General features: G+C 39.6%; 1 protein-coding gene across 1 annotated transcript in view; it reads right to left on the minus strand.

Annotated features, from left to right (window-relative positions):
• Positions 1–19,231, minus strand: part of grin2da (glutamate receptor, ionotropic, N-methyl D-aspartate 2D, a) — a 259,454-nt gene that overhangs the window by 127,126 nt on the left and 113,097 nt on the right. The window contains exons 4-5 of the mRNA XM_024798509.2: positions 15,309–15,575; positions 3,061–3,248 (exon numbers count right to left, since the gene is read on the minus strand). Of these exons, the coding sequence (XP_024654277.2) occupies positions 3,061–3,248; positions 15,309–15,575 (455 nt within the window). The remainder of the gene's footprint in view (positions 1–3,060; positions 3,249–15,308; positions 15,576–19,231) is intronic.

A 19,231-nucleotide genomic window follows, 5' to 3' on the forward strand; every position in this document is an offset into this window, starting at 1 on the left:
TCAGGTCATTCTTACAGAGAGTGCATCATGAATCATAATCATTTTTGAAAAACACAATGTCTCTTTTCACTGTTATGCTGATGATATTCAAATCTACCTTCACCTGACTGGGGATGCTTTATCCTCACCACATCCTCTGTTTGACTGTCTGAGTGATGTCAAGGACTGGTTATCACGTAACTTTCTTACTTTAAATGGAAAGAAGACAGAAATTATTGTTTTTGACCGAAATATGCCTCTGGGACAATTGACTGACACATTGGGGCCTGTTGCTAACTACCTTACTGATACTGCCAGGAATCTTGGAGTTTTCATGGATAGTTCCTTCAAACTTGACAAACAGGTCTCTACTGTGGTAAAAACTAGCTTTCATCAACTACGCCTAATCTCTAAGGCTAAACCCTACATACCACACAAAGATATGGAGAAACTCATTCATGCTTTCATTACGTCAAGTCTGGACTATTGTAACTCACTCTACTTGGGTCTACAATCTTCTCTTCTGCAGCGTCTGCAGCTGGTCCAGAATGCCGCAGCACGTCTCTTGACCGGCACTAGAAAGTTTGACTCTATCACCCCTGTTCTGAAAAATTTACACTGGCTTCTTATCAAATATCGAATTGATTTTAAAATTCTATTGTTTACTTATAAAATTTTAAACAATATGGCACCTGACTACTTAGCTGATCTCCTCTGTCTGTACAGCCCTCAGAGAGCACTAAGATCATCGGGCCAACTGCTCTTGGTGCAACCTAGGTCTCGGCTGAAGACCAGAGGAGACCGTGCCTTTGCCGTTGCTGCACCCAGGCTATGGAATACTCTCCCTCTTCATATTCACGCGTCAGATTCCATTCAGTCTTTTAAATCACGTTTAAAAACGTATTTGTTTGATCTGGCATTTAAGGCGAATTAGGGTAATTTACATCTGGCTCTGTATTTAGATTATGTAATTATCTTATATTTTATATATTTGTAATTTATATTTTATTGTGATTTTATTTGTACTGCGATTTTACTGGAAAGCACTTTGGTGTACCTCGGTCTAAAAAATGTGCTATATAAATAAATTTTGATTGATTTTTTTTGATTGATGAACATGCAGGTGGTTGTAAAATTAAACTGTGTACTCATGTGCAAAAAGTGTGCTTTTCAGGGATGAAGAGAAGAATATTTATCTTCTCATGTATTTTTTAATCATAAGGTTTCTCCATCTTCAAGGCTTCGTACAGAAAAACTCAATGAATTCTCAATTCAGCAGAGAGAAAAGAAACTACAAAATTGATAATGCATAAAGTTTCAGCACTAGAAGCAGTCTGCTGAAACATAACATATACTTTATATAGGATCACAAAATGAGGTAAAAGTCTTTAGCTACAGATTCCTAATTAAAGAAATGTAACATTTTAACAAGGATCAGCAGTACAGTAGCAGCACTAATTGATGTGCTTTAACATTTGAGCAATTTTGTCATTTTACTCAAGGTTTTACTGATTTGGGGATTTTCACATATGAGCTGCTTGGAAAATCATATTACACCAAAAATAAAGGTTTTTCACAGAGTATAGACATGAATGCTCTTAGAATGGGATGTGTTATAAAACAGAAAAAAACCTAGAATTTTTTACGTGAGTGAAGCTTTGCACTTGTTCCACTGCAACACGTAAAAAGCATCAAACTGAGCAGACCATAAATGTTAAAGTTTTACTGCGAATATAAAAACATAGATCCAGGTGGATATCCACATGTTGAGATTAAAAAAACAAGACATCTTTTCAGGTCATTGGAAAGCTGTATGGAAAAAAAGGCTGTTTTTTTTTTTAATCAAAATTTGTTTGAAAGGACATTTCATCCTCGTCAACACTCCTCTTGATTATTCTTGTTGTAAACCAGCACTACTCCATCAACTAACGGACAGCCCCAACAGGATAGGGACAATAGGTTTCAACTGAGGCTTAATATTAATCTGTGTATCTGGAGTCAGTGTTGTGCAGCAGATCACAACAATTTCACACAGAATTGAAACATCTATTAAATTTCACTTTCAAACCAGATATAATTCAATTTTAGTCGCAGTGGTTGTTTACCATTTAGATGTATTTTAGATCTCTAATAAACAGAAAAGAGTAAACATGATTCTATGACTGAAGTTAGGTAAAATTCAGGTCTCTGTAAAAGCCTTAAAATATTACTATCCATCTTTAATTTTCCAGACATAATAAAATGTATTTTTCTTTTTCCTTTCTTCAAAGACTGTGACTGACCAATCAGATCAAGCCCACAAAACAAAGTGCATGGATGTCTGGTGTCCGGTGTGTAGTGGATATGACAGATCTCACTGCATCTGGTGTTCACTTTCATTCTGTTTCTAAAAAGGGTTGTCTGGATAATGTCATGTAATCATGAGGCATTGGTAATAAGAGGCATACTAATTACTTTGATTCAGTGGAGTATCTGATCAAATCTCAGTATGCAAATCAGGTACTAGGTTGAGCTAGTAGCATTGTCAACAAATATGACACATCCTTATGTGGCTTCAGTGTCTTGTCAATTTTTCTTTCACCATGGAGGGTGAAAGAAGACTTTAATCAGGCTTTGTGTTAGCACTTCACATAACAGTTGAAGAGTTGACACAAACTAATATCTTGTACTGTTCTGACCTGGTTTTACATGAATCAAAGCCAAACTATGCCAGGTAGAGCTGTGTGTCATCGACATAGCAGTGGAAATGACATATTTATGGATTATATGGCCAATAGCAGATGGACAACAAACAGGAGGGGCTCGGGAGATCATTAGTAGTAATTAAAACTGGCTAAGATTTGAACTTTATGAATTAATGATGAGGGCTGTTTAAGGGCATGCCAATGATTCCCATAGAGATTTGTCTTTCAGCAAGTATGCTGTGTGTTTTAGTATTACAGAGCCAGACATGGATGAGAACACTTAAGAGTCAAATGCAACACATTTAACCTTATCCACAGATTCATTGAACCCGCAGAAGCCCTGTTTGAAGCCCCCGCAGCCTGTGAACCCCTGATATTTTAAATCCTGGGTTCGTACCTGCGTGGCTCATCCCTCCACCCCTGTGGCCGGATGGCAAACAAAGCCTTTGGAAGCCCCTCCAGACCCAACCCGGATAGGGCTGGTCCCACAGCAAACCACATATGGCTGGGCCCGGCCTGACCCGCTGCCCAAGCTGCCCGGAAAATGAGCTCAGCCTCTTCCAGGGAGCAGTACAGAAGGCGGACCTGGAGGAAGAGAAAAAGAGGAAGACAGTTACTGCAGTGGGTGGATGAGAGAAGGAAGAAAAAAGAAGAGGCAGAAAAAAAAGATTTTTCTTCCTCCCCATTTCTTGCTGCGTGGTCCTATAATACACTTTCATGATTTCTTTACTAAAATAGATTATATTCAAATATAAATCAAGACACTTGGTACACTTACACATTCATACTTCACTTTATTTTTTCAGAACACAGTGAACTGCACTTGAAAAATGATGCCTCTTGGTCTGCTTGCATTTTCTCTTCATACATTATTAAAAAGGGGGAATTGAATGGAGGGGGGGCAACATTAAAGAGACAAAGTGAGAGTAAGAAAACACAAAACTCGAGGAGTGCGAGACGGAGGACAGCAGCTGTGTGTGTGGTTGATGAGGGCACTTCAGATGATTACTCAGGAAGCACTTTGGGAGAATTTGCGCCACAGTTTTGTAAGACAATTGAAGAGGTTATAAAACTGAAATTAGCCAAAACCAAAATGTGAAATGCTTTACTAACACACAGGGAGAGCAGCAGGCGAGTAGTGTGTGGATCCTGCCACATGCTGCACATTCACCGCCGAGGATGGCGAGATGACGCTGATCCCTCCTACCCAGTTGACAGCAAATGGGATCAAAGTCGGCATGAGGTCCATGCTCACACTCAGTCTCTATCAATCACATCCTCTGAACAGTCAGCATATATTAAGCCTTCATATGGCATCTGCAAGCTCGAATTTTATCACTCTTTCTCTGAAATTAAAAGTGTTCTCCTCCTCTGATTTCTAAGGAAGAAGTTGGCTTCCCTGCTTGCTGTCATCCCTCACAAAAATATGTAATTTGTTATAATTTTCTCCCATCAATCACTTTGTTAGCACAGGTGACTCATTTTTCAAATGTTGGACATCTCATTTTGGAAGAGAACATTTCATTTAGATCCCTGTGGGTCGTCATATTTTATCATGACAGAGCTTAACTGCGTCAACATCCAGGTCGAAGTGAAAGTCCCCTACAAAAATAGTGAATTTACACCATATATATGGCGTATATATATATATACACACACACACATAATCATATTTTTTGGCAGTGCTAGTATGAGTAATTACACGACTTACCTACGTACTAATAATCTCAGCAGTCAAAGTGTCCATTATAAAAAACAGCTTTCATCTACCTTAGCAGGACCCAATGCACTTTTATTTATTATGAAACAGTTACGGTAACAATCCTCTGTGTTAAATACAACATTTTAACAGGTTTCAGCTCATTGTTTAGGTTTTTCAGTTGCTCTTACCATTCTTTACTCTCACTGTGCACTGGATATTCTACACATTACACCTACAGGAACTGTCCAGCTATGAAAAGCCCTGACACAAAGCTCCCAGCACACAATGCTTCTGCTGTTGTTAATGCTAGAGGAGGTTTGGAGTTAGGTTGTCCAGTCAGCACAACACTGTCCCTCAACAACCCCGCTCTAGCCAGAGTTTCCAGGTGACGTCAAAGCTACTGGGACACGCCCACCTGGCAGACAAAAACAGTGCTCTGGTCCTTTGCTCTGCAGCCATCCTTTGAACGTCTTCAAGTTTAAACTTGACCAAAATGCCTGATAGTTGCTGTCCTATCAGATACACTCATCACGCCAATCATTGCTTCTCCACAGCAACCCTGGCTGTCAGCGACGGCTCATTAAACTGTAGGATTGATACTCTGTCAGCTTTACTGTTATGACACTGTAAATGTCCAAGTCAACAAAACTAAAATTTACGTGTGGTAGCCCGTTTAAGATAGCTATGTAGTGCTTTACTTTACTAATAAATGAAGAACAATTCCTTGTTCTTCACCTCCAACATAGTGGCATTATTTACCCATCCAGATTAAAAATACATGGAGCTGTCCATACTGTGAAAACTTCATCCTGGCAGCAGGTAAAGTCAGCAAATCTCTAGAAGATACCTGTAGATGTCACTAAACTCCAGCTCTGGGAAAGACATCGCCAGGGATTTAAATAAAGCTGATGGGCAGAATATGGATCACAGTTCCCAAAATTTGTAGTTTTTCTTCATGAGGTGAAAAGGAGAGGTGAAAAAATCCCTACTTTACTCCAGCAGTACTATCTACTGTTTATGCTTAAAGGTGGAGCACTGCTTTGTCTGCCAGGGCAGTGAGTCGGTCACGTGACTGAAAATGATGGATAACTTTCCAGTGAGCTGGTGTGAGTCTTAGGAGCACTTCCACTTTGCTGAATTTCTTCACACCTTGATAATCAATGATCAGCAGTAAGGGATATTATTGCAAACTGACTTCTTGCACTACGCTTGAATCCATTGAGCCCATTCTTTTACAAATGTTTGCAAAGGTGATTTTACTTGACAGACTGTTTGGCACTGCATTGGCCTCATAGCTGAGTTAGACAGTCAAATGTGGTAGTTTACTGCTGTTCAGAGGGTACATTTGTCCAGCAGCTGTGTAACGAGCTCACTGGGATGTTGTGGAGTTATAGGTGAACAAACGCTAATATGTCACTGTAAACATCAAGATCTACAGCTGTTGAGATCTGTGCTTTGAACTGACTTACTTTCAAACTTTTTTTGCAAATGATATGTTTAAAACTAGCGTCAAATGCTAATGACTGATCAAATTCAATCAGCCCTTGATCTCTGTCCGTTCCCAATGTAAAGTCAGATCCATTAAATGCTAATATAGATCCATAACAATGGAGGCATCACCTAGAGATTATTGATGTCCATGTTATTGCAGACTTTAGAACATCAGAGAGGGGCCAATATAAACTTATCAGAAGCAGTGAACTTGGATTTTTAAATCACTGAAACTAACTCAGAAGATGGTCTGAGTTGTGGTGTAACACTTTAATACCAATATCTCCTCTGGTTCCTGGTCAAGTCACACATTACTCACAAGATTTTTCTTACTTACAAATCTCTCAATGCCCTGGCACCTCAGTATCTCTCTGACCTGCTGCAAACCATACACACAGTCTCGGATGCATTGGTCCTTCTCTGTTTTCTGTACCTCGCACCAACATCAGAACCTTTGGGCCTTCAGTGTGGTGGCCCCCACCCTCCAGAACTCTCTCATATATGAGCTTCGCAATGCCCCGTCACTGGAGTCCTTCAAGAAACTTGTCAAAACTCACCTCTAGACTTTTTTAAAAAATATTTTTGCTACTCTTGTGTACAGTGTAATTTGGTTCCTTGAAAGTTATAATTATAATAATAAATGAAAAGTTAAAAATAGCATTGCACGTTGCATTCTGTTCGTGCACTGCTTGGTTTGTAATGATTAGGCATGCAGAAGAAAAACAGCAAGCCTGCCGTCTCACTTACCAGTCAGTGAGACACAAATCCTCATCTTATGCCTGTGTTATGTTAATGTGCCGGCTTTGAGGTGAACAATAACCCATGCAGTACTACAGCTTCAAAGATCACAAAAATAAAAAAGAAAAATGAAAGATTAAAGGCAGGTCACCAAGGTATATTTATGTTTGGGAGTGGTGGAATGCTCCGGAAGCACTGGAGGCAAATTTTAATTACAGGTCTAAAGATATACAGATTGTTCACATCCAGATACCATCTGCTTGCGAGACATGTTAATGTATGATGAGAGAAACAGCGAGGGAAACAAGCAGAAGAAAAAAAGAAAAAGAGGGGGACCAAGAGCCAGGAAGAGCAGTAATAAAAGCCTCAGTGGGAATATGTTGTTTATGAACCATCACAGTAAAGATTAACCTAATTTAATCAATAATTGTAGCATCAGGTATGTTTGTGTAGAGTACTTCACTGGACACTCAGTCTTTTTTACCATTTTGTAAATGCCATTCAGTACTAAACCTGCACTACAAAACCACTACAGAGACATTATGAGACAGTAACCTTTTGGATATCCACCAAAGAATTGAACATTTTGGGAGGATTATGCAAGTCCCACTAGCAGCATTTGGAAACAGCCCAGTGATGGTGGTGACAAGGTCTGAGCAACACTGCCCGTTAGGAAGTATCCTACTATAGTGGAGAATTAATTACTGTGCAGCCTGTTGGCATAAGATCTGAAAACGGCAATCACTGTCTGGCAGATGATCACTTTTTGGCACAACACCTGGAGCTAGGGGGCAAAACGATCGCATGAGTGCTGCTGTTTGGCTGAGGAAGAATATAGTAGTCGTGGTAAGCCAATCACATGACTGCTTCAAGATGACAAAGCAACAAGGTGCCAGTTTTTAAATTGTGCAGATAGGCCATGTAAAACCAGAGTCATGATAAACAATATATATGCGTTTTTTCCTTAATATTTTCATCACATTTGCTGTCTAAGGACAGCGCAGCAAGCACTCTCTGCTTATGAGCAAACAAAAAAGAGCCCGTTTGTGTTGGTGGATAAATGCACCATGTCAACCAATCAAAAATGATATGGCAACATGACATTTGGTTGTTTAGGAAGAGGGGGACGTTTTAGGAGCGATTGCAAAACTTGTGCATAGGATTTTAAAATTGACCATTTATATTTGCATTTAAAGTTATGAAATATGATTCATTAAACATGTTTGTGGTTGTTACAGTAAAAATAAAACATTCTACTGGGATTTGATGTTTTTTGTCTGATTTTAGATGAATTGTGTTAATACAGTATCACAAAATGAAAACAAAACTGTAAATTCAGACACGTGAGGTTGTGCTGAAAAGAATGATACCAAACAAGGCAAACAAATAGTTTTTAAAGGTGAAATGTAGAGGAAACATCGAAAGTAGTCAAAAATGGCCAATTATACCCTGGACCCCAGAGGGTTAAACTTTTTTTTTTTTTAAGTAATGCAATAGTTTCGACTTCTTCTTTTGCTCTTGACGAAGGCGGTCACACTTTTCTCCTCCTCCTCCTCTCCCTTAGCTTCCCTGCTTAGCCTCTTGTGTCCTTGTCTAGTCCCGTGTTTTTTTTATTACTTTTCCCTGGAACACTCTCTCACAGTCTGTTCTCTAAAACCTAAAAGAGGAATTATGGATTTGATCAACTGGTCTCTGAATGCTATTGACACCCTTTTCTCAGCGAGAAGTCTGGGCTTGGGTGAGCCTGAGTGTCCTGGAGGTACTTTCCCTGCCGGATGAACGATGGACGGGTGGCATAACTGAAGGGTCGTGTGCCTGGCGGGACTGTCGATTGAAGACGCTGAAAATATCTACCTATTCGGAACCATGATAACAGGGTTCTTGCTGATCGGAGCTGGCTTGGCCCTGGCTTATCGAAGAATTACGAAAGCGGAACCGGCTGTTCAAACCCCCACAAGGCTGCGTGAGTTCTCAAAATGGGCTCATTGAGTGCAGCACGGATAAGATCTTGGAGAAGCTTACGGGTGCCGTGAATACTCAGAATAAGACCTCTGAGTGCAAATTGGATCACATCTTGGAGCAGCTCACTGTGGTCGTGAGTTCTCAGAATCTGCTCTTTGAGCACAAGAATGACAACATCACAGAGCGTAAGTTTGATAACATCATGGAGAAGCTCACGGCTCTCCCACGGGAGATTGAGAGACCAGTGTTGGACTGTTAGAACTGCTTTGAAATTCTCATGAGTTGTTCCCACTAAAGTAAAAAGCACCATCACTTCATGCGGCTACCACTTCAGCGCCAGCTGCGGCCTCAATGCTGGAGCTGAACAACAACACGCTGATAACGACTGTGTTTAGACTGTTCTTCCCATTCTATGCAAGGCCACCTGGGTTGGCTGGAAGACTGTTTACTTAGGACACTGTCTCAGCTGACCTCTGGACACATACACACACGCACACACATACATATATACACACATGCAGATGTACACTCATCCCCCCTCCCCCTCCAAATGCCTTCCACGCTTATTCCCCTCCGATGCTGACGGTGGATCAAGGAGACCAGCGCTTATGCTGCAGGCCCAGATGTACAGTCTACACTGGCTGTCTCTCCCCCTTTACCCTCCCCTGCTGCTTGTCATGTGTTTCTTTGGTGTATTAAGAGTTTTTTCATGTGCAGAGGTGTTTTTTTCTGTTCTCAAACTGATCTCCCTGTTGGAGCTCAGTCTGGGGGGAGTTATCTTTTTCTCCTTATCTTTCCTCATGTGGTGCATTTTCCATTGTTATACCTCGCTGACCTGTCTTCCCCATATGATGTTTTTGGGTAATGTATGTATGGTTGGAGGGTAAGATGGCGCCGCCATTGCGTGCAATAGGTCGGCAGCCTTAACATGAAATTTCCCCTTGTGGGACTGATAAAGGAATCGTATCTTATCTTAGTTACTTTTCAAGTTATTAATTACTTTTAGAATCTTGTAATGCAGTTACTAACTCAGTTACTAGTTACTTCTTCAAAAAGTAACTGTAATTAATTACTTTTTCAAAGTAACTTGCCCAACACTGCTGGCAGCACACCCCATTTAATAGTGTTCTTTAAAACAAAGGGGACGTTAGTTCCATCTAATCCAAAACAGACTGACACGTATTAGAATATACTGCTGATAGTAAAAGAGACCAGATCAGTTGCAGCAAGAAACAAAAAAAAAAAAAAAAAAAAAAAAAAAGGAGGAGACTGAAAAAAACCATCTATGAGCCAAAAACTAACTGGGCTGCTTCTAAAACACCCTGAAAGACAGTAAAAACAGGAGTAAGCTACTTTTTCCAAGGACGTGCACTCACATATTTGTTTTGAAAATAAAAAATTTAGATAGATGATACTGACCCTGGGACTGGGGAACACAATCCTCAGAGGGCAACATTTCAGTGAAAGTAAGAGAGAGAGAAAAAAAAAAGATGCATGACCTTGGAGACAATCCCAAACTTTCCATTACAGCCCAGTTCGTATTTACTATTGCTGAGATGGAAGTGACTTTACTAAGGAAATGGGAGAAGGGAGTTTGGGGAGCGACTGTTTACTGACATCTGAATTTTAGCACTGAGGTGGTTTGTGTATCCAGTTTAAGCTCTTAAAATACCTTTAAATCCAACAGAAACAAACAAATGAACAACATCAACAAAGAGATGTCAAGTTTAAAATGAATGGCAGCCATTGACAGTTCTGTCAGAACTAAGAAGCCTCATTTCACAAATCTGGTGAAATGCTGACCAGGTGTTCATAGATATAAAAACATTTCAGTGCTTTTGCTTTGAAAAACACTGACAAACACTTTGTCACAATTTCTAAAAATATTCCTCAAACATACAGTCATCTCCTCAAAAAGCAAATAAATAAATAAAATAACTCAGAATATGTACATGTGAAGATCTAAAGGCCATTCGCTGCTACTTTGCTGTTCAAAATTTCGTCTCACTTTCATTAGATTACATCATGTTCACTCATGTTCATCCTTTTTCTTTGGTCCACTCATCCCGTCTACATTTCTTCCTCCCTTTGATGGACTTTATTTTGACAAAAAGTCATTGAAGTTGACAACAGTAAAAAAGATGAGAGCAAGGAATCAATATGTATGAACCGGATACAGTGAGAGACGAGAAGTATGGTGGGAAGAAACAATCCTTGGGTAAACAGAAACTAATTTCCCCCTATCAGATGTGTTAAACCACAGCTAAGGTCAACTCAGAAGATGTCTGTTCTAATTTTTCTGTAGTTATCTGTAGGTGATGTTTATGCTCTTCAACTTATGTTTAACAGCAGTCCATTCATGGCCTTTTATGTTGTTCAAGGTTGAAAGTAATGCACAACATCACTCCTACTACATGACCAGACTAATTCCTCAAATCTATTTTGCTCAAGTTTGCAAACCAAGACATAATATTTAGCTTAATATATAACAGGAATGTGTTGCTTTTCCAAATGAAGGAAGGAGAATTTCCCTCTCTGGCTCTCTTCCACAGTGTGTCTTTGTCCTGTCTCCTCCATACCCCAACCAGTCGACAGCAGATGCCCGCCCCTCCCTGACCCCTCCCTAAGGTTTCTTCCTGTTAAGAGGGAGTTTTTCCTTCTGTCACCAAAGTGCTTGCTCATATGGATTTCCCCTGTGTTATTGCAGGGTATTTATGTTACAATATAAAGTGCCCTGAGGTAATTATATTTGTGATTTGGCACTATATAAAGTGAATTTGGAAATAGCCTCTGCACTGAGCTGTGTGCACGAGCCTTTCAGTGAGTAAAACAGTAGCAATGCAGAAGTTAGCAAAGCGATGATCCCGGCTGTGAAAAGAGCAGAGTAATGCAGAGCTGCAATAGCTAAAGGTTGTAGTTACACTACGAAGCTCCTATGTATCTGTGGAGATGCTGTGTAGGTGGGTGTGAGTGGACCCCCAGGATATCACAGTAAATGAATAGCATATCCTCAGTCGACCCAAAATAGGGCTTTTACTGTAAGTGAAGGGCCAATTTTAAACGGCTCGATGCTTTAGCCTTCTTCACAAATGTTCAAAGAACTAAGTTCTGGGCCAGTGTTTCAACTTCATAGTTATTGCTGATATGCTGATCTGGGGGAAAAAGCTGATTAATCTGGATTTCTGTTTAGAAAAATGTCCTTCTGCAGCTTATAGAAGAAAACTCATTTTTTCTTTGGGTATGTTTTACTTGTATGATCATGGCACACGTTTATGTATGCGAGTAATGAAATAAAAAAATTCTTTCACAGCTATAATTACAGAAAGCGAGGGTGTCACACATAACACCTGGGGACATCAATGTTGGACTTTTGTTTTAATCAAATGTAACTTTGTGAAAATATGTTTTACAGCTATTCTTATTTAAAAAAAATGGCAAAGTGTTTTACTCTTTACTACAGAAATAATAATACAAATCTATAGTAAAAAAGGACATGTTTTGTAAATTAACAAAAGCTTTGTTTTATTAATACAGAGCAGGCTGGCCAATAAGCTACCAGCACTTTTCATATAATTCTAAACATTTTGTACAGCATAAGAGTCATGCTGAAAATGTTTTCTCATCTACTACAGCAGCATTTTCTATCATGTAGACAAAGCTGTACGATGTAGCTTTGACTCAAAGATGAGTTTCAGTGGTCTGGTCCATTTAGGAAAAAAGTGAGCCCAATTTGGCCCATGATGTAAAATGAATTCGACATTCCTCACATAAAGTAACTGTCACTGTGATGTGAGTGGGTGATTGTCATATTGGCTACATTTACATGAAGCCTAATATTATGATTGGCATTTCTATCAATCATAATCACAGAAAAAGTAAATGCCTCAGTCAGACAACGCTGTGAAACCATTTTTATAAAAAGACAAGAAGAATAACTCGACCCATAGATTATTTAAACTAAATACCCATAAAGGAAATTTTGTTACATTTTGTGTGACACAAGCACAACCACAGGTACAAAAAAAAACCGTATCCTCGCTTCAGGTAAATTTTACTTACTTATTATTCATACGTTTATTCATCAGTTAGTTTGGGTATCAGTAAACTAGGCTGTTATCGACTAAAGGTTTACTCACAATAGTGGTCCATATCATAAAGTGCATTTAACCCACAGTTCCATTCATCCATGACCAGTATTTGATGCCTGGGCACGGCTAAGGAAACTGTACCCTGGGCCAGTTCAAGAGGGGAAGCCAAGTCTACATCTGGCTCTGAGAAACACTATCTATAATAAATGGTAAATGGCCACCCACAGCTCGTAATCTACCTGCACCTGAGGTAAAGTATATAACCCATCAAGGGCACAAAAAATAAAATCATAAGCCCTAATGGCTTTTGTGGTGTTCTACCCTGTCCCTGATTACGACTAAACATCCCCTCCGGTGATAATATATATGCACTGTTAAAAAATTAAAAGCAACACAAAACCATACTAAACAGTCAGGAAGTTGATCATGCATGTGTCCAAGTAAGCTGAGTATTTGTCGTTGAAGGAGACGAATGCGGGACATATTCATCATTTAATGCACTGCACACAATTCTAACTAAGTGTGTGTACACTCATGCAAATAGTATTAGTGTTGCTAGTATTAAATCACATCCCATTTAAAAAGCTGACCACAGATTTTCAGTGTGAATGATTTTAATCAGACCTCCAAATGGCACAATGCAAAAAAAATAAAAAATAAAAAAATCGCTTCCTCCCCATCTTTAGTTTAGATCTTCAATGTTTTGTTTCACCTTAGCTGTTTTGCACTACAAACATCACTTTGAGGTACACAGCAAGAAAAAAAGCAATGTTTGCATTTCTTATTGATTTGGGTGAGTAATAATCACAATCAATATTTATTTTTCAATAGACCCTGTAGTTTTTAAAATATTGATCTCTACCAAACGGTTGAGATGTCACTTAATGGTAAAAGTATGAAATGTCATGAAAATACAAGTACATTAGATAATACAGTTGAACAAAAATCAATAAAGGGCCAAATTAAATTTAAATTAATAACAAAAACTATCCAGAGCATTGGATACAGTTTATTTCTAGTAGCATGCAGGTGAACATTGCTGTTTTCATTCCATCAAAGGAAAGTATTATCTCAAGCAACAAAATACATAGTTTTCTAATCTGCAAATGTGAAAAATGTGCTACAGCACAAAATACTCACATTCAGGCCACTTCTGATTGAATGCTACTGTGCAAAATCATTTTTGTTTAAAAAAATAAATAAATAAAAAAACAGTGCAAATCAAGCACATCTGCTTGTGGTTTTGGTCGTTGGGGTCTATAGCATTTATTCTGTGGTCTTGGAGAGCTGAATCATGGTTGTCCAACTCTAGATGCTGGCTTGTTAACTTGGTTCAGACACAGCCAGGTGGAAACCTTTTGAGAGCCATTGGTTTCTGAGGTTCTGGGTTTGCATAGTGTTTTTTACAACTTTGGCCCCTTAGAGGTCGCTTCTGTTCCTTTTTACTGAGGGGAGCACTGAAGAATGTAGATCCCCATGATATTTGTGATTTCCACATGTTGTTCTTGATTTTTACAATATTTACTAATATTAACTCAGAAAGTTACAAAAATTACTTACTGAGGAAATTATTTCAACATATTCTTGCTGTGCTAACACTTAATGTGATTTATCAATAGCAATGGATAAACATGGGTCTAGTGGTCTGACTTTATGGCAAATAATACATTTTGATAACATTTAGGTTATGTTAGCATTAGCACCATAAAAGGGACAAATCAACCGTTTGGTTGACCACTTTTTAAAAAAATTATTAAACATTTAATTTGACTTTTTTTAATGCTGTCAAGTGACATACATCTGTTTAGTAAGTCCTCTAACACTATCATATATCAAAAAATTATATCTTCCTATCTTAGTTTCATCAAAAACACTCAAAATATGTTGGATGTTTTTTTTGTTTCTGACTTCCTGGTTTGGAGAGGTATAAGAAGACCCAACAGTTTCCATTCACAGTGCCTTCTGGAGGATTTTTTTGGCATTACAGATGTAAACCAATTGGTAAAAAAGACTCAACAAGGTAGGTCAATTTCAGTGAAAGCCTCAGTTAGATATAGGGCCTGAAAATGTGCTACCAATTGGTTGAGCAGAACGCTAAAGGGTTGAAGGCTAGTTAGCTAAATAAAGAACCCGCAGTATGTGAACACTTCAAAAGTGTATTTTGCAAATGTCAAGGCTGATGATTTTAGATGAAGAATCTAGACCTCTCCATTGCTGTGTATGTAGCTAAAATCTTCCTCACATACTGCAATGCACTTTTAAAACTGCTGAAGGCCTAAGCGAACAGTACAGCCTTATAGTGTGTGAGACATTTTATCTGTCTAGGGGCAAGACCATTGAAGGTTGTGACTTTCAACATGAACTTAGAAGCTGAAAGCATGAGGTTACATTAACAATAGAGGAAAATATCATTTTTGAGGGAGAGATCACCATCTGCTTCTTCAAGGCTTGTGGAGCCTTCACAGATCTCCCCCACCTGAGCCTCGGGCTACAGAAGTGATTTCAAGGTTGGCAGCTCATCAAAATGAGTGGCAGGTGGTACAGATATCTTTCGTTAAATATATTTCTTTGTATTTTTTTTTCCTTTTTATTCACCATAAGATAAATGAAACCTTTTTCATGGATGTGTACAGCAGGAAATGACATTTGTGTTTCCAGCCTTACCTGGGCTTCATTGTCCTTGAGCAGTCGTTTCGTCCGTGCCCCACCGGGGTCGTCCGTTACATTAAGAATCACCACACTCTTCCTTTCCCAACCAATGAAAGAGCCATCGGTCATACCCTCCACCATGGCCAGGAAGTCCTCATAGCCATGGTGACGAGTGGTCACTACAGAGAAGGAGGTCCAGTCATACTCTTCAAGCACCTCGAAGATAACCTCAAGCTGGAGCAATGTGGAGCAGGTGAACTGGAGGTAGATGGAACCGCTCTCCTAAAAGATAGGAAGGAGACGCCATGAGACAGAAATTTATTTGGGGACTTGGACAAAGCAAACACAGAATTAAATGTCCGTTAATTAAATAATAATATTATAGCTTTAAAAGGTCCATTTAGTGTCAGCATCATAATCGGGAAATGGCATCTTCTTTAAACACACCTGACAAATTAAATGAAAAGCTAAACCCTTGACCCCCCACACTAAAGGGGATCTTGTGTTTCATTTACACATTTCTGCTGGCATGGATTGACACCACTTGTCCTTTTCAGGGAATGGCCTCTGCAAATTAATACAAAGTTGAGTCATCACATTTATCTCAAATCATTTTTATGATGATGACGACCCATTCATAGGCATGAGATGTAATGTTTGCCCTCTGAATGGTCTGAATGTGAATATTATATCAATCATACACTCTGGCCTTCTCAGTGACCAGATCTCAACCCAACTGAACAGATGAGTGATGTTAGGCCAACATTATACAGTGTTACTTGTAATGTTCATGTTCGGCAAAAGTTAAAAGCTTTAAATCTGGCAACAAATGAGTGGCAAGTCTGCATCCATCCATACACACACACACACACACACACACACACACACACACACACACACACACACACACACACACAGTCTCTACCAACTCCTGAAGTCTAAACCAGTGCCTGCATACTGCTGAGCTGAGGAGGTAGTGCACAGTGGGATTTTGGGGCTTTCTTTAAAAAATTAAAACAGTTTGCTGCAGCAGGAAACATCCAAGATGAAACCAAATCAGTAAACTGCTGGACCAGAAGAAAGTCTTGTTTGTACTCTCCTGACAGTAGAACCACCGCCGTGAGACATGCGATTCTGTATTTTTTTGTTTTTTTTATCTCTTTTTCTATATCGTGTTAAACACAATATCAGTCATTCATATACCATCAATTCTCTGCTGCTTATCCTTTTTAGGGCCATGGGGGGGGGGGGGGGGGGGGGGGGGCTGGAGCCTATCCCAGCTGTCTTGGGGGAGAAGCAGGGTACACCCTGGACAGGTTAACACAGACAGATTCACACCTATGGGAAATTTAGAGTTTCCAATTAACCTATCCCGAAGCACTCAAAACACATCTTAGATATTTTATGGCCAACAATGAATGACCATGTTCTTACTTTCTGTGCATCTACTGACACAATTTCCTGTTTTAAACACTAAGATCCGCAGTTAAAATCCACACTGCTTAACTGCTCTGGATGTAATTCAGTGATACTGGACTGTAAGTGTGTAAAAGTGAGCAAATTCATACAGTAGCTGTCTAAGCAAGTTCTCTTCCAGCTTAGCCCTTTTCTTTGTGTGAGACTGACTTTAGTCCTAAGAGGGGAGCACTCAGAGGAATAAGACAGTCTGTCAAAAAAGTCCTTGGTTTCTGAATAAGGCTTTCAGTGTCAATGAAGGAAACAATGATGGCCGTCCTCTCTGCTTCTCCACTCATGCTTAATCTGGACAGATGAGCTACTCAGTGAATTCTTTTCTATTGACTTTTGTGCCATTGTATTTTTTGCTGAAATGAGAACAAAGTATCAGGATGGGAAAATCCATAAAGGTTAAGAGTTGGAATGAATGTGAGCTTAAACACTGAATATATAGTAAAAAACGTATCATGACAGCGTGCATATTCCAGCGCTCTTTTGCTGTCCAAGGCTTTTATCGGTTTAGCTTGTACTAATTTTGGCTCTTTCTCAACATTAAACAAAGAGGTAGAGGGCATGTGTTTAAATTAATCATCAAGGCTCTGCATCTGCGGGTACATGTGGATGATCAAAGAGGAAACTTCAGGGCGTAGCTTTCCACCCATCCATGTCGACAGGGCTCACCTCAGGTTGCGCTAAACTGAACTAGGTCAAATATCAAACCAGCAGCCTGATTTATGATGTAAGCTTGTCTGCTTTCTTTAACCCAGCTGAGAGTAGAGTGTGCTGGGAACGTGCATCGAGTGAGCAGTTGGGTGGTGGTGTATGAAACAAAAATCAAAGCACATGTGTCCCCTTGGAAGCTGGAGCAAAAGAGAAGAAAGAAAACTTGCACTCTTGTAATTTAAACACTCACCAGAAACAATGAATGACTGACGTAGTGTCCCAAATCACAGCTGTAGAAGCACTTGTGACACAAGGTTGATTAATTCTTAAAGCGTATTAGGAAACATGTTTGACTCAGCGTCCCGAAGGCAATTAAGAACTGATTAGAGTTTACTTATCAGACATTTCTCAAATGCAAAGCTATACTCTGGAGGTAAAAATACCCATTTGTTGTGTTAAACCTCAATTGGCGGGGTCAAACAATCGTGGCTTTTCTAGATAACATTTAAATCAGTCACAGTGGAAAAGGCAAGACATAAGCTAAATCCTAGTACAGTGCTAGTAAACTGCAATGTACTCTTGTTAAATTAGCCTTACTGATTTCTCAAGTTCCAACCAACCAGCATGCTTCTACAAGCACAGATGCTGTCACTTAAACTAAATGTATGCTGTATACTGTTTTAAAGTCTGTTTTGATACACAAACTGCCAATTAGGTTCCCAGAACTAGATAGATTCTTACTTATATTCATAGGGAACTTAACATCTCAATATACCAGCAAACTATTAGAAGCAACATGCCAGGTTAAGTCTCTAGGCCCTTAAATGCACCACCTTAAATTGCCCCATGGGCTCTGCCTGGTTGCCTCGCAGAAAATCAAGAACTAAAGTTCATCCAAGACATGAAAATTCAGAGGGATGTTCAACATAACCAGGGGTGCACATAAGTAGTCCGCAGACGTGCACCAGATAAGAAGTTGCAACGAGTGTTTGCGTACATAAGATTTTCTGGAGGAGGACAGACATTTGTTTAGAACTGTTAAAGATGTCGAAGAAGCAATCTCCTTTAAGCAATTACTTTGGTGTTGTTGTGGGATTTCTCTTTAATGTATTGTCTTGATGAAATGCTTTAATGTTACTTAGTTTAGTATGTCTGGTTCACGCCTCACTCACGCTGGGAAACAGACGGTGAGGACCTGGTGAATGTCTCCCAGGAGACAGAAGCTCACACAGGAAGGCTTGGCCCCACAGTGGGGGAGAGTCTCACAGGTGATAGAGGGTTTTCTGTTTAGAGCCAAGGTATGAACCTCAACTGTAAAAGCCTTTTGTTCTGTGACTGTGTTTAAAAGGAACCTGAACTGTTCATTGTCAGAGACAACTCTCAGTGCCCCCTGACTGACGTCTCTCCTCATGCATGGGAAATAAAGTGTTGGGTTTTAACTGCTCATCGTGTCTGCAGGCTTTGTTAATAAATTTCCACAACAGTGTTCAGAACCACAAAAGAAGCGCGTATTCTCGTACAAGTGGTTGCAGGAGGTGAGCTGGCTTCAAACAAATGATGCTGTGAAAATTCCACTCTAGCAGACAAAAACAGTGCCTTTTATATGTACGCAAACGCACTTTGCAACTTCTTATCTGGTGCGCGTCTTTTATTTTGACAGCGCATGCGCACCTGCGGACCACTTATGTGCACCACTGAACATAATGATGCTTTCTTTGTGTCAGGTAGCTCAACAAAATCCCCCAAAAGATGAGCTCAACGATGTGGTATCACCCTGCTTGTCAATCAAAACTATTTGCTTTAAGTTTTGTGTGCTCACA

The sequence above is a fragment of the Maylandia zebra genome, linkage group LG22 (assembly GCF_041146795.1).
Source record: "Maylandia zebra isolate NMK-2024a linkage group LG22, Mzebra_GT3a, whole genome shotgun sequence".
Lineage (NCBI taxonomy): Eukaryota > Metazoa > Chordata > Actinopteri > Cichliformes > Cichlidae > Maylandia > Maylandia zebra.